Source organism: Python bivittatus, unplaced genomic scaffold (genome assembly GCF_059951505.1).
Source record: "Python bivittatus isolate LINGU-HERP-01145 unplaced genomic scaffold, Pbiv_v1 ctg000080_np1212, whole genome shotgun sequence".
Lineage (NCBI taxonomy): Eukaryota > Metazoa > Chordata > Lepidosauria > Squamata > Pythonidae > Python > Python bivittatus.
In genome coordinates, this window is record NW_028277035.1 from 46,974,360 (window position 1) to 46,988,023 (window position 13,664).

The window sequence follows — 13,664 nt, forward strand, 5'->3', positions numbered from 1 at the left end:
GCTAGATGGCAGCAAAACTTCATGTTTTCTGTGGCTCATTGCTGCCATCTAGTGCCTCTCTGGATTATGCAGCCCTAAATGTTATTACATCTGCAGGGTTTTCTGGAGGTTGAGTCCTGGCAACTGGACTTCTTTTCTTTTGGTTTGATACGTTGCGCTGCTTGTCCAAGCAGCTTCAGCATCTGCAGGGTTTGTTTTTTTCGCCCTTTCTTTCTTGAATTTCATTCTAGCATTACAGCATGTTGGAAAACCCTTTTATTTTTGTTCCTTTTTCATTTTTATTAACTGCTGATTTGGGATGGTGGGGGGTGGATATCAGATATCAGATCTGGTTCAAATATTCCTGTTGCAGTGTAGTTAGTATAAATTTATAGTTACATAGTGTGTTTATATGGCAAAAAGTTTTACATTGTCAAGTGTTGTTCCATTCACATGAATACAACCCACTTCTGTCCTGCTTCCCTCAGTCAAAGCCAGTAATAGGAAATACTCACATGATCTAGTCAACTCATGTTAAGGTGCTATCAATGTAACTGGGGAGTTGAACTTAGCAGACTAGTAGCTTTGCCACAACTGCAATTGGGAGGAATCTAGTTCACTTGCATAATCCAGTGATGGGATCATGGAAGGTATGTTCAAAGCTAATGGTGGTAAAATATTCATTTATAACATGTTCTTGATTTATTTTATTGTTTTTAACATAGCTCTACTTACACAGGAATTCAGAAAATACATGTCTGATATAAAGGCTGAGCACTATAAAGCAAGATAGGATTTTCTGTTTCTGATTGATATATTTATTAACATATCCACAACAGAACATGAAGCAGCAATATAATATTCTAGTGAATGACACATCTTGAATTCCAAAGGGACAATATTTAATCCTGTTCTGAATTTAGATATTTGGGGATTTAGATATTTGGGAAAATTCTCCAAATGGGGAAGCAGATTTAATGACAGCATGTCTGTATATTCAAGTATATCTGTGCCCTTATTTCCTCAAGGTGGGATTCCTGTACTGTACTCTTACTTAAGAGCCAGTCTGGTGTAATGGTTGTGAGAAGGCAGGGAGAAGTGAGGGCCTCAAACGAACCATGTTTGCTAGGGGAGAGCGCTGTGCACCATGGGGCAGCCTTGGGGGGGACAGCAGGAGGGAGGAAAGACTGCAGGCAAAAGGCACATTCGCACCAGAGTGAAGAGGGGCAGCAGGAGGGAGGAAATACTGTAGGCAGAAGGCACGTTCGCACCAGAGTGAAGAGAAACAGCAGGGGGCGGCTGTTGGGTCAAGTGGGACAACCGAACCTGTGTCTGTCGTTTTCTGACAAAATTGGCGAGCCAGCCAGGAGTCCTCGACGTGGACCGGACTGTGGGGAACCGGTGAGTAATCGGCTGTAACACCCCGTTGAGGTGTCTCCCGTTTTCCCCGGAGTCGGGTCCAGGACGGGACTCCAATCGCCAGTCAGACAGAAGTAAAGAGGAAGTCAGCCAACGAGGGGACCTCTGGGAGGTCTGGTGAGTATAGCCTACCCATAATCTCGGGGAGATTAGCGTGGTTACAAGGCGTTGGACGCCGCAAGGGGACAGAAGAGTCCGGGACCTTCTGTAAGGTGGGAAACGTAGTTAGGAAGGATGGGTAAGGCGCAGAGTAAGAGTGTAAGGCCAGGGGCCAATGGGAAAAACGCAGTAGGAGGAATCCCCACGGATTCTCCATTAGGACAATTGTTGCAACAATGGGAGACACCCTGGTTGTGTCCATTCACCAGGGGTCTGGAAAAACCGACCATGATAACTTTGTGCACTAAAGAATGGCCAAAATATCCACTAGTGGACCCCGAATTCCCCTACCATTGGGATACTCTTGGAATCCCCAGTAATTACTGGGTGACCCAACTAAAAAACTACATTGTGGAGCATAAATTGTTAACACAGGAACCCTATGTGGAAGTCTGGTTCCATGTTCATTGGGAGGGGCCTCGACCCAAGTTAGCCAAAATTTTTGTCCAAAAAGAACAGGAGGATGAGGAGGACCTCTGGCTGACTGGACCCCAATGGGGGCCGCCACCTCCTCCTCCTCCTCCTCTTCCTACCGCTCCCCCTCTGGCATCCCCACCCTATCCCGGGCTGCGGAAAGAGCTGGACCAGCTGAACCAAGACATTCAGAACTTGCCCTTTATTCTAAAGTCGGCCAGTGCCTTCCCCGTCCGGGAGGTCCCGAACAGAACGAACGCACAGGGGGTGGCCGTCACCAGTTACGTAACGGTTCCCATCAAACCCAGTGAGTTGAGGGAATTAAAAAGGACCCTCCCTCGTATGCAAGAGAACGCCCATACCGCCGCCGAACAATTGGAACTTTTTCTCGGCCCGGTGGAATACTCCTGGGGGGAACTGAATTACATTTTAGCCCACCTCTATACCCCAGAAGAGAGGGGCCAGATTCGGCGAGCCGCGCTCGGGGCTTGGGAGTGAAGGAATGCAAACATCCCGAGTGCCCCAGCCGCGGATACTAAATTCCCTCTGGCGGACCCAAATTGGAATCCCAATAATGCTGAACATTGGGAGAACATGAGAGGAGTTTCCCCCTGTATGACTAGGGGGGTCATGGTTTCCCAACCGGGACCCACGGGGAACCCTTGGTAAACATCACGGTGGGTCCCACCGGCGAGGAACAGCAGTTCCTCGTGGACACCGGAGCCTCTCGAACATCGCTGTGCCAACCAATCCCAGGGATTGCGGAATCCCGGGGCGCATCAGTATCGGTGATGGGGGTGGGAGGCTCTCTGGTCAAGGCAGACATACTGGAGGGAGTAAGATTGGAGTGGAATGGGAAGGAGGTAACTGCAGATGTGTTACTGATCCCACAGGCGGGAGTGAACCTGCTGGGAAGGGATCTAATGGGTAGTCTAGGAGTGGAGTTGTGGAATGTGGAACAGGCAGAAAGGATGTGTTTGTTGCGGGAGGCGGACGTGGAGGTTGTGAACCCTGAGGTATGGGCGGGGGGGGGGGCGGGTCGGTTTCGCATCGCCCCAATTAGCATCCCCTTGAAACCGGGGGTGACGGGTTTGCGGCAAGCCCAATACCCGCTGTCCCGGGATGGGAGGTGGGGGCTGAAGCCCATCATAGATGGGCTGAGGCGGCAAGGGCTGTTGGAACCGGCTATGTCCCCCTTCAACTCCCCTATCTTAGCTGTGAAGAAGAAGGACAATAGTTACAGGCTGGTGCAGGACCTGCAGGAGGTCCCGCTGGAGGAGGGTGAGGTCTGATTTGTGGATGGGTCTAGCCGAGTAGAGCAGGGACAAAGGAAGCCAGGGTATGCGATAGTGGCGGCGGAGGGAGAGACAGTAGAGAAGGGGGCACTACCAGCGGACTGGTCGGCCCAGCTGTGTGAAGTGCACGCTTTGAAACGAGCACTAGAGTTGGGAAAGGGAGTGTCCCTCACCATTTACACAGACTTGCGATACGCCTGGGGAGTAGTGCACACTTTCGGGAAAATTTGGCTGGAACGGGGTTTACTCACAACTGCTGGGAAGGAGGTGAAAGCTCGGCAACTGATAGAGGGGATGATGGAAGCTCTTCAAGAACCCGACAGGATTGCAGTGGTGCATGTAATGGGACATCAGAAGGGGGACTCGATGGAGGCAAGAGGGAACCGACTTGCTGATCGAGTAGCAAAGGAGGCAGCGGAGGGTGTCCCCATTGCCATCATGATCGCAATCCCCCAAATAGAAGAACCTCCGGCTTGGGCGCCGGGGAAGTTGGACGAGGTGCTGCTGGAAAGGGAAGGTTGCAGGGAGGAAGCAGGTCATTGGGTTACAATTGAGGGGACCCCAGTAGTGAGCCGTGCTGACATGAGGGGGATGGTGGAGAAACTGCACGAAGGGTCTCACAGGGGGGTGCAGGCTTTGGTAGACACTGTAAAGCCATGGTACTGGAGCCTGGGGGTTCGATGGGAACTCCACACCCCTTGGCATCCTGACTCCAGTGGGAAAGTGGAAAGGGCCAACGGGGTGTTGAAGCAACATCTCACCAAACTGGGATTGGAAACAGGGCTACCTTGGACAAAGACACTTCCGGTTGCCCTGCTTCGAATGCGGACAGCCCCTCGCAAGGATGTGGGGGTCTCCCCGTTCGAGTTGATGATGGGAAGACCTTTCCTGGCTCCAATGGGAGAGCCTATCCCCGAGCTAAAGGATGCCTTCCTAAGAAAGTATCTCTTGGTACTGTCACAATCTCTCTTGTCTCTAAGAAAACAGGGACTCCTCGCTCAACGGCCCCCTTGCTGGAAGACCAACACCCCCACAAGCCAGAGGATTGGGTCCTGATAAAGACGTGGAAGGATGAGAAGCTGAAACCGTCTTGGGAGGGACCATACCAAGTTCTCCTGACAACTGAATCAGCGGTTCGGACCCGACAGGGGGGTTGGACCACTACCATCGGGTTAAGCGAGCTCCCGACCCCCGACCGTGGACTGCCCAACCGGGAGACAGACTCAAAGTAAAACTTAAAAGGAACTGAACTAAGGCAGGGGAGGAGATGACCAACATAAAGGCTTGCATCCAGGTTATTCTGTTATGTCACTGCTTAGATGCTCTACAGCACAGCTCTAACAACAATTTTTTTGTAGAATTGGCACAGACAGCTTTGAACAGCTCAACTTTTTGTGTGGGGCAACTCTTGACTGTGAATGGTGTCACTTCCACCTGTTTCTTTGGAATGCCCATCAGCTTGGAAGCACTGAAGAATGTTACTCAGATAGCGAATATTGATATCACTGGGGATGATCCCCCGTGGGGGGGGGATGTTCTATCATTTTGGGTCTTCTCCCATACTAAGACCCTGGACTAATCAAAGGCAAATGACTCTAAATCTCTTGGGGATAACCAATGCAACTCAATGTGTATATTTCAACAATACCCAGAACTGTACCCACCCATTGCCCTCAAAAGGTCCTGCTTTCACTTGTGGAGGGGTCTATAATATCCCTTACGCCTCAACCCCTCTATACCTACCTAAAGGTTTCTTTTTGTTATGTGGACATGAAGCTTACACCTATGTTCCAGCCTATAGTTCAGGGGGCCCTTGTGCCGTAGGGCGCCTGACCTCTCTATATGCCCTGCCTCCAATGTAAGCGCACCCATCAAAAGAAAAAAGAAAAAGGGAGCTGCCATCTGATTGTGAGAGTGATGTGACACTCTTGTCTGAAACAGAAGCCATGGCTCTGGCCTTCTCCTTAGTAGGGGTTCCTGCACTAAGTGGAAGAGCTTATCTGGACCTAAGGAAGGTGGCCTGCCTCCTGGCTAAAAGTGTCAACCTTACATCCTCTCTCATTGCAGCTCTCACTGAAGAAGTCACTGAAATCAGGAGGGCGGTCATTCAAAATCGGATAGCTATAGACTATCTCCTATTAAGGGCAGGACAAGGCTGTGAATCTTTTCAAGGTCTTTGTTGCTTTAACCTAACCAACAATGAGAATTATATTGAAGCAAAACTAGCCAAGTTGAAGACCTTAGCCTCTCGCATATCCGAGGATCCAGAGGGATGGAATTGGTCGTGGCTTACTAGTTGGTTACCTAACTTTGCTTGGTTAAAACAACTTTCTGTGCTAGCTATTGGCTTCATTGCCTTACTGGTCCTAGTATGTTGCTTAATGCAATGCCTCCCTGCTTGTGGGAATTACCTGTCCCAGTGTGTGAAGCCCCGGGTCCGGGACGAGGGAGCAATCCTGTTAGCCAGGTTTGAGGCCCAACAGAGGCGTGAAAAGAAAAAGGGGGGATTGTGAGAAGGCAGGGAGAAGTGAGGGTCTCAAACGAACCATGTTTGCTAGGGGAGAGCGCTGTGCACCATGGGGCAGCCTTGGGGGGGACGGCAGGAGGGAGGAAAGACTGCAGGCAAAAGGCACATTCGCACCAGAGTGAAGAGGGGCAGCAGGAGGGAGGAAATACTGTAGGCAGAAGGCACGTTCGCACCAGAGTGAAGAGAAACAGCAGGGGGCGGCTGTTGGGTCAAGTGGGTATTGCAATGTGTATTGCGCTGATTGGATTAGGAAGTGGAATGTCTGCGGTTTTGCGGTTAATTAGCAGTGCTCCGGGGCAGTAAAAAAAGATGAGATTGGGAGCCAAGCCCTCTTAGGAGGGGGAGGACAGATAGGGGGTATAAAAAAACCTGTCAGACCTTGTTTCGGGGTTCCTCCATTGCTGCGGGAGGGACCCACCTTTGCAAACGTGCCCAATAAAAAAACTTCTGTCTACTGGACAACCGAACCCGTGTCTGTCGTTTTCTGACATGATGAAGGCACCAGGCTAGCAACCAGGAGACCATGAGTTCTAGTCCTGTCTGAGGCACAAAGCCAGCTGGCTGACCTTGGGCCAGTCACTCTTTCTCAGCACTAGGAAGCAGGCAATGGCAAACCACTTTTGAAATCCTGCCAAGACAACTGCAGGGACAAGTCTAGGCAGGTACCAAGAGTCAACACTGACTCGAAGGCAGCCAAAAAAAAAAAAAATCTAACTTAGGTCTGCCTTTGAAGTCCACTGGAGAACTTCAGGTGGTATGCAATGTGGCAACTTGTGTGCTCGGAGTGAGAGACTTTTCAGAGTGTCATGTTTCTATCGAAGGCACCAAGTACAATTCAAAGTGTAGATTTTGACTTGTGAGCTCCTATACAACTTGGGTCTATGTTACGTACCGGACCTTTTTCTCCAAACAAAATGTGCCTGTCCTGTGCAATCATCCTGGAAAGTAATGTTTCAGCCCCCCACCCTCCAGAATGTTAGAGGAGTGGGGACTCAAAAGAATTCTTTTTTCTGCCCCTCTGTGATACTTTACTCCTGAGGTTTGGAGTCTGTAGGGCCCTCAGATTTTAGAGTTGAGCATTGGGGGCCTGAGGTGCCTGTCATGTTGTCACTTATTAATTATGCTTGTGGTTTTTAAATTGATTGTTTTTGTGATTTGCTAATGATATTTAAGCATTTTTTTAATGTAAGCTGGCTGAAATTTATGGAATAGGGCAAGATATAAATGATATAAGTAAATAATAAAAAAGAGATGTTCCTGCAGTCTGCTAACTTATTTTTAAATTTAGAAAAATAAACAAGTAGCTCTGGAAGTGTCCTTTTTTAATAAACTCGAGAAGCTGGTTTTTAAAATGTAATGTCATAATTGAATTATCTCCCCTTGCTTCAGTTATTTTGTATCCTAGAATCAGCAGTATTGGACTGAGAATGGCTGTGCTGTGACATGAAATGGTACTGCAAATGATCAGATAACCTTTTCCAGTAATGGGAATTTGCTTAATTTGATAGACGGTGCCTGATTTCTGTTGGTTCTCAGTTGACATATAATCTCCTTCTTTTTGAGGCTGTAGACTGCAGAAAAAGGAACAGGTTTGAGCCAGTCTGACATTAAAATATGCTCTAGGTGTGGCGAGCTATAACTGTTTCTTAGAATAACTCCTATTATTGGATGGATTAAAAATAAATAAAACAAAGCAATCCTTGTGTTTGAACATCTGTTTGCAGTAATTAACTACAACTCTTCGAACTACTCAGATTCTTTTTTCCAGTCTTTTCAGTGGGAGTTTGGGTTGTTATCACTTCAGTCCAGTTTATTAGATATGCCTTTTCATGTGTTTCAGCACACCAAGAAGACCAGAGCAATCAGACCACTCTTTTGGACAGAGAGCAACTTCCCCATCCCTGACAAAAGCTGCTCCAGGCAATGAAAGCCCAAGAGAGAAAAGGAGCCAGGGACAGGCTCCCCAACCCGCGGATGGGCCAAGGAGGACTCTCCAAGTGGGTGGACGTTCACCATCTGTGTCACCGGAGCGAGGCAGCACGCCTACCTCACCTTATTCGGTCCCCCAAATTGCTCCCCTTCCCAGTAGCACTCTCTGTCCTATATGCAAGACAACAGATCTCACCTCCTCTCCCAACCAGCCAAACTTCAATACCTGTACACAGTGTCACAACAAGGTGTGCAACCAATGTGGATTCAACCCCAACCCTCATCTGACCGAGGTAATGGTTCCTTCTATGTCTGTGGATGACAGTAACACTATAATCAAGCTTATTTTGGTGTTTTAGCTCTGTTAAATTGCTTGTCTAGTTTATTAAGGATCTTGCATGCAGGGTTAGAGCATAAATTTGCTGAAGCCCCATGTAACATGATAGATCTACTTTATTAGAAAATGTACTAAAATACCACACACACACACACACACACACACAAAATGCACACAATATACCTATCAAAACAGGGAGAAAGAAGAAGACAGAGAAAAAGAAGTGTTTTACCTGCTGGCCAAGTAGACAAAGGAGAATAGGAAATTCCAAAGGACTGTTTGTAGGTGAATTTCAGTATATTTCCAATACAGTGTTCCCATCTGTTATCCTGTATATTTCATGGTATCTGCTGATTCTTACAATAAGTGTTAATTCTTACACTTCATTTACACTCATATGGTTTATTCTTGTTTGATGTTTTCAATACCTTTCTCAAGGAATGAAAGCAACAACTGTCCTCATTTATTAGTACCATCCATGCTATTATGATAGCTGTTTTCTATAGCTTGTCGTTTAACAGCGGTAGCTGATTGCTGTAGTTTGCATTCTTCAGCCCTTTTAGCTATCTTTTCCTTTGTCCCCTTTTGGTTAGCTACTATCAAAAAATGAAGTAGAAGGATACATATAGTGAACAGAATAAAGAATAAAGATATTCTATATGCGAAAAATAAAAACAATGCCAGCATGCATTTTATATTATATTTCTCCTCTTTGTACCTTTGAAATGTACACAAAAAGTTATGATCATTAGGTATCTGAATACAATCATTCATTCAACATTCTAATCAAGTAAATGTTTGTACTATGCTGCATGAAAATAAAGTTCTGAATTCAACTTCTGTGGTAAATCCTAGACATCTCAAGGCAGTAAGAGGTGTGTGCATATGAGATAAGGACTTGGTGAGAACTCTTCAAGTGTTGGTTGTGATGTTGTAAGTTATTCTACAACCTAAGAGAGGATATGCATATTTACATTTTTTTTAGAGTTTAAGAATGAATATCTACAATTTCCCACCCAAAATATTTTTTTTAACCGAGTCATGGATTGAATCTATCAGATTGTCTCCAAGTGCAATGTTGAGATGATTCCAGATGAGGATTTTATTGTCCAATTGTCCTACTTTGTTCATGGAATTTTATAAGGGGAAGACAGATACTATCATATTCCATTCATAGTCCACCCATTTCCCCCAACATTTCACTCTTTTTTTTAGTTCAGAAATATATATTACAGAGAGAAATATACTGTAAAATAGTCCCATATTTTCTTAATTCATAACACTAGGAATCACCTGTTTGTAAAAATCCTTAACTAATCGAGTATGAGAATGCTATCAAATATTAATGTTACTTCTCTGTGAATTACTTTTTTCCCTTATGCTGTTCTTTTTTATTTGTAGTTTCTATAAATTTGATCTTACTTGGCAGTAGTATTCCTGACCTCTCACCTTATCCAAATAATTCACTAATGAAAAGGACAATTTATTTTTACATTTTGGTATACGAAATTTATATAATTTGTTTGGTGTACTTTATAACTGGATGGAAGATGAGAAATAAAACCCTAAAATCTGCAATATAGTTTCTGAAATTATCTAGCCTCCCTAGCATAGCTTGTTGTTGCTGAAATCAGAATGAAATTAAGATCCTATTACAATGAGATATAATTTATGGTAATAGGGCTGAATAAAAAGAGGCATTGTAGTTCATTGTGCAATTTTATGACTGTTGATCTGAGTGATACATAAAATAAGTATCTTAAGATCTCAAGTTTTATAATGACATTTGAAAGACATTTTCAGTGGGCTAATCCAAATGATCTTTCACCAGAAAATAAATAAATATTTATTAGCACCAAATGATGTGTAGATATTTTCTAAAGGTAGCCCTTCTGATCCAAGAACACAACCCTTTCCTAGTGTTCATTCTGCAATATATGGCACTTTGAAACACTAAGATTTTAAAAAATGTCTTGAAATATTTTTGAGTGCCACCTGTTTTAGATTAATGTCTTCAATGAAAAGACATTAGTTTACTTTCTGTTGGTTGCCAATTTGCAAAGGGATTGAACTCCCACAGCAACTACTTGTGTTCTAAATGAAAAATAAATGTAGGTTTTATAATCATAATCAAACTAGGCAATATGTGAAATGCTTGATCACCTTTAATGCATCTGTTGTTAATAGCAACCATTGAGATAGGGGAAGCAATTGGAAGTGGAACTGTAGAATAAAGGGATGGACAGTAACGCCCTTGGGCCTTTCTTGGTCATTGTCCCAGGAAAAATTAGTGCTCCAATTTAATGCCAATACCTTCTCATGGCAAATAGCAAATTTCAGTAGAAATGTGGCATATAATTAAGGATTAAAATATTTCTCTGCATGTCACAGTCTCAGTCCTAATTGCCCTGAGATTATTACTAAGCAATACTGACAAATGCATGAACTGCTGTCATGCAAATCTCAAATTCTATATAGATTTGACATCATGCAAAGCCTACACATCAAACCATTAAACTGCACTGAATGCCTCAAGAAGAATGAGAATGAATGTAGTGGGATGAACATTGAGGTCATTCGACTGATACAGACTGGAGCAGTATATTGTGTTACCATTTTGTGTTCTTCAGTGTGGCTTTTTCTCAGTGGTCTGAGAATGTATGGGGATCTAGATAACAAAAATATTTTGGCTAGGAGAATTGTAACCCAACATATCTGAAGCGCACCAGATTGGGAAAGGTTGCCTTAGTCATACAAATCTGTATATAATGGTAAGTCAACTGAGCCACCCTGAAGCAATGAAACATATTGGAATACATAATCTTTCATCTAGCGGTCTTTAATTTGTAATTAAAACTGGATGAATTATTTGCTGCAACATTTGCTTTATGCCCTTGTACAGGTCAAAATTATTTATATGCAAATAAAGATGCACCACCCTAACCACAATTACAATTCAACTTCCATTTGTTTCAATGGACTTGGAAATTAATGCTGTTTATCTATAGCAGCTCTGCTTGAATGATGCCCCTGTTGTGTTAATGCATATTTGCCTTAATGTTTTGGGAAATATATTTTCCAATGAATGTTCATTATACTTTTCCATTTAGAGAATGAATTTCTTGAATATTAAGAAAGAACATTAAAAGGTTTGAGAATAAATAAGAAGATCTAAGTTCAAATCAGCATCAATATATTTGAGACTGTGAATTACAGAAAACCATAAAAGTTACTTAATATTTGCTTCCTATCCTCAATCTTTATGAAGATATAAACAGTACAAAATAAGCAATAATAAGATGATTTTTTACCATATTATTTATAAAGAATAGAGATCGGGTACTCTGTGAATTTATTTTTAATACAATATTTTATTTGTGAAATTTGATGCTTGTAAATAAAAAGAACCAATTTGAAGAGCAGATTGTGATAAGAATGTATTACTCAAGGCAGTATGCATGATCCTTCTTTCTCCCTAAGGTCACTGCTACTGCACAGAATATACCTGCCTCCATTCTACCTATTTAAAAAATAAAATTAAAAGAGACCATTTCGTTCCTTTCTCATGAACCACTTTTTGTAAAATGGCCACATTTTACAGCTGGGGGCAGTGACAAACAAATATGAAAAGCGCCAGAGACAGTTCCCCTAAATAAGAAAACTGTAGTCTAGGAGAATAATTAGCCTAGATTTTTGAGAGCTATCATATTTGGGATATTCTGAAAGGGAATTGGATTCTATTTCCTCAGCTGACTGGACTAGAAAATTCTTTCCAAACTTGATTCATTGCATATTTAAATAGCTTATGTCCAAAAATACAAGTTGGCAAACATCTATGCATTCAAGAAAGTAATATAAGTTTATTTAAAGAGATCCACCAATGTCAGTTTTAACTGCTGTTTTTGCCAAATAGTTCTTTGATGCCTGAGAATTATCATGATGCTTGAGAACATCATGCAAGACTTTGAGTAGTCTTGACTACCTGGAACAGTGGTAATTTAGAGAAGTAAAATTAAGAGCAATTTTTATTTTTATTAATTAAGAGCAATATTTACCCCACTCAAATTAATTTTGCACTGCATGAAAGGAAGCGTATTTTATTTGTTCAATTGCTCTGTGTTCGGATAGTAGTGAATTAGATTACCACTCATTTTGAACCCATATTGAATATACTTTCCCAAATTTAAGGCATCATTTTTTTAACCATGTCAGCTTTATTAATTCTTTTTGATTTAAAAAGAAAACTGCTGACTTTCTCTGCTTGAAGGGAATAATCGCCAACCATCCTGCTTAGTGAGTGAGACCTCAATCTTAGATATAACCACAGTACTAACAAAGAGGAAAAACATTTGGTTCAGTATATAATACCAAAATAGAAAGAGAATATTACTTCATTTGTTTGGACATTGTATAGAATAAAACCAAATATAACGCAAGTTACATGGAAGAAAAGTAAAGAAGTAAAAGTAAAATGAAAACAGAATGACTGAAAATACAGAAAGTACAAGTTCTGTATGGGAAACGATTTGAAGATACAAAGTGGGTAAAGAGGCCTCAACAAGGAGTCTCTATCAGAGTGCATGGGATTAAAAATAAAAGTGATTTGGGATGAAACTGAAGTGAGGGGATGCCAGAAGGAGAATTTTGGGAATGTGCATAGAAACAGAAGAGTGAAATAGAAACAAATAACTGTAAATGTTAAGCGTCCAAGAAGAGGAATGATGAAAAAGAAACCGTATGTTGAATATTGAAAAATGATAAGGCTACAAGTATAGATGGTATAAAAGGGGAAACGTTAAAATAAGGATATACTGTACATTGGGTGTATAAAATATGGATATACTATACATTGATTGTATGACTTGTTTAATTTATGTGAGGAGAGTGTGTCTGAGTGTGAAAGTTGGAAGAATGCCATGATTGTTCCCTATACAAAAGGAAAAGTAGCAAGAATGCACTGTAGCACTGTAGCAAGTGGACTGTAGCAAGAAGCAAGAATGCAAGTAGCACTGATGATGTTACCTAGTTGGGTAACGAAACGTCTGCAAGCAAACAACCAAGCTCAGAGAGCGCCAAGGACTCCACAGTTCAACCCTGAGCTACGTATATTCTCCTCTATTGGAAGTAGCAAGAATGCAAAAACTACAGGTAGATTGGAGTGTTAAGTATGCCTGAGAAGGAGGTTGGAGAATTCTGGCTGAAAGTCCGTAAGAGATAATAATGAGTGATATTTGGGAAAGGCAGTGCAGCTTTATGCCAAGCATAGGTTGTGCAGACCAGATTTTTGCTCTTTAGCAGGTCATTGAGAAAGTTATGAAAGTGAGAAAAATACAATTTACTATACATTTATTTAGAGAAAACATGATAAACTGATAAGCTTGAATTTTTGCATAAATACAGAGCTGAAGGTGAATGCAAGAAGAGTAGATTATGACAGAAATAAAGCATGCATGAGAATAAATAAAATGCTTAACAAATGGTTCAACACTGAGCAAAGAGTAACATGAACATGTGTGATATCTTTTGGGTTGTTTAATGTATTTATGGATTAATGTCTAAGAAATGCTTTGGGGGATACTAATGGTCTGTTAGTTAAGGACATGAA

At 42.4% G+C, this 13,664-nt stretch overlaps 1 protein-coding gene across 1 annotated transcript in view; it reads left to right on the plus strand.

Moving 5' to 3' along the window:
• Positions 1–13,664, plus strand: part of BSN (bassoon presynaptic cytomatrix protein) — a 218,734-nt gene that overhangs the window by 26,623 nt on the left and 178,447 nt on the right. Inside the window, exon 2 of the mRNA XM_088134003.1 lies at positions 7,634–8,015. Within this exon, the coding sequence (XP_087990129.1) occupies positions 7,634–8,015 (382 nt within the window). The remainder of the gene's footprint in view (positions 1–7,633; positions 8,016–13,664) is intronic.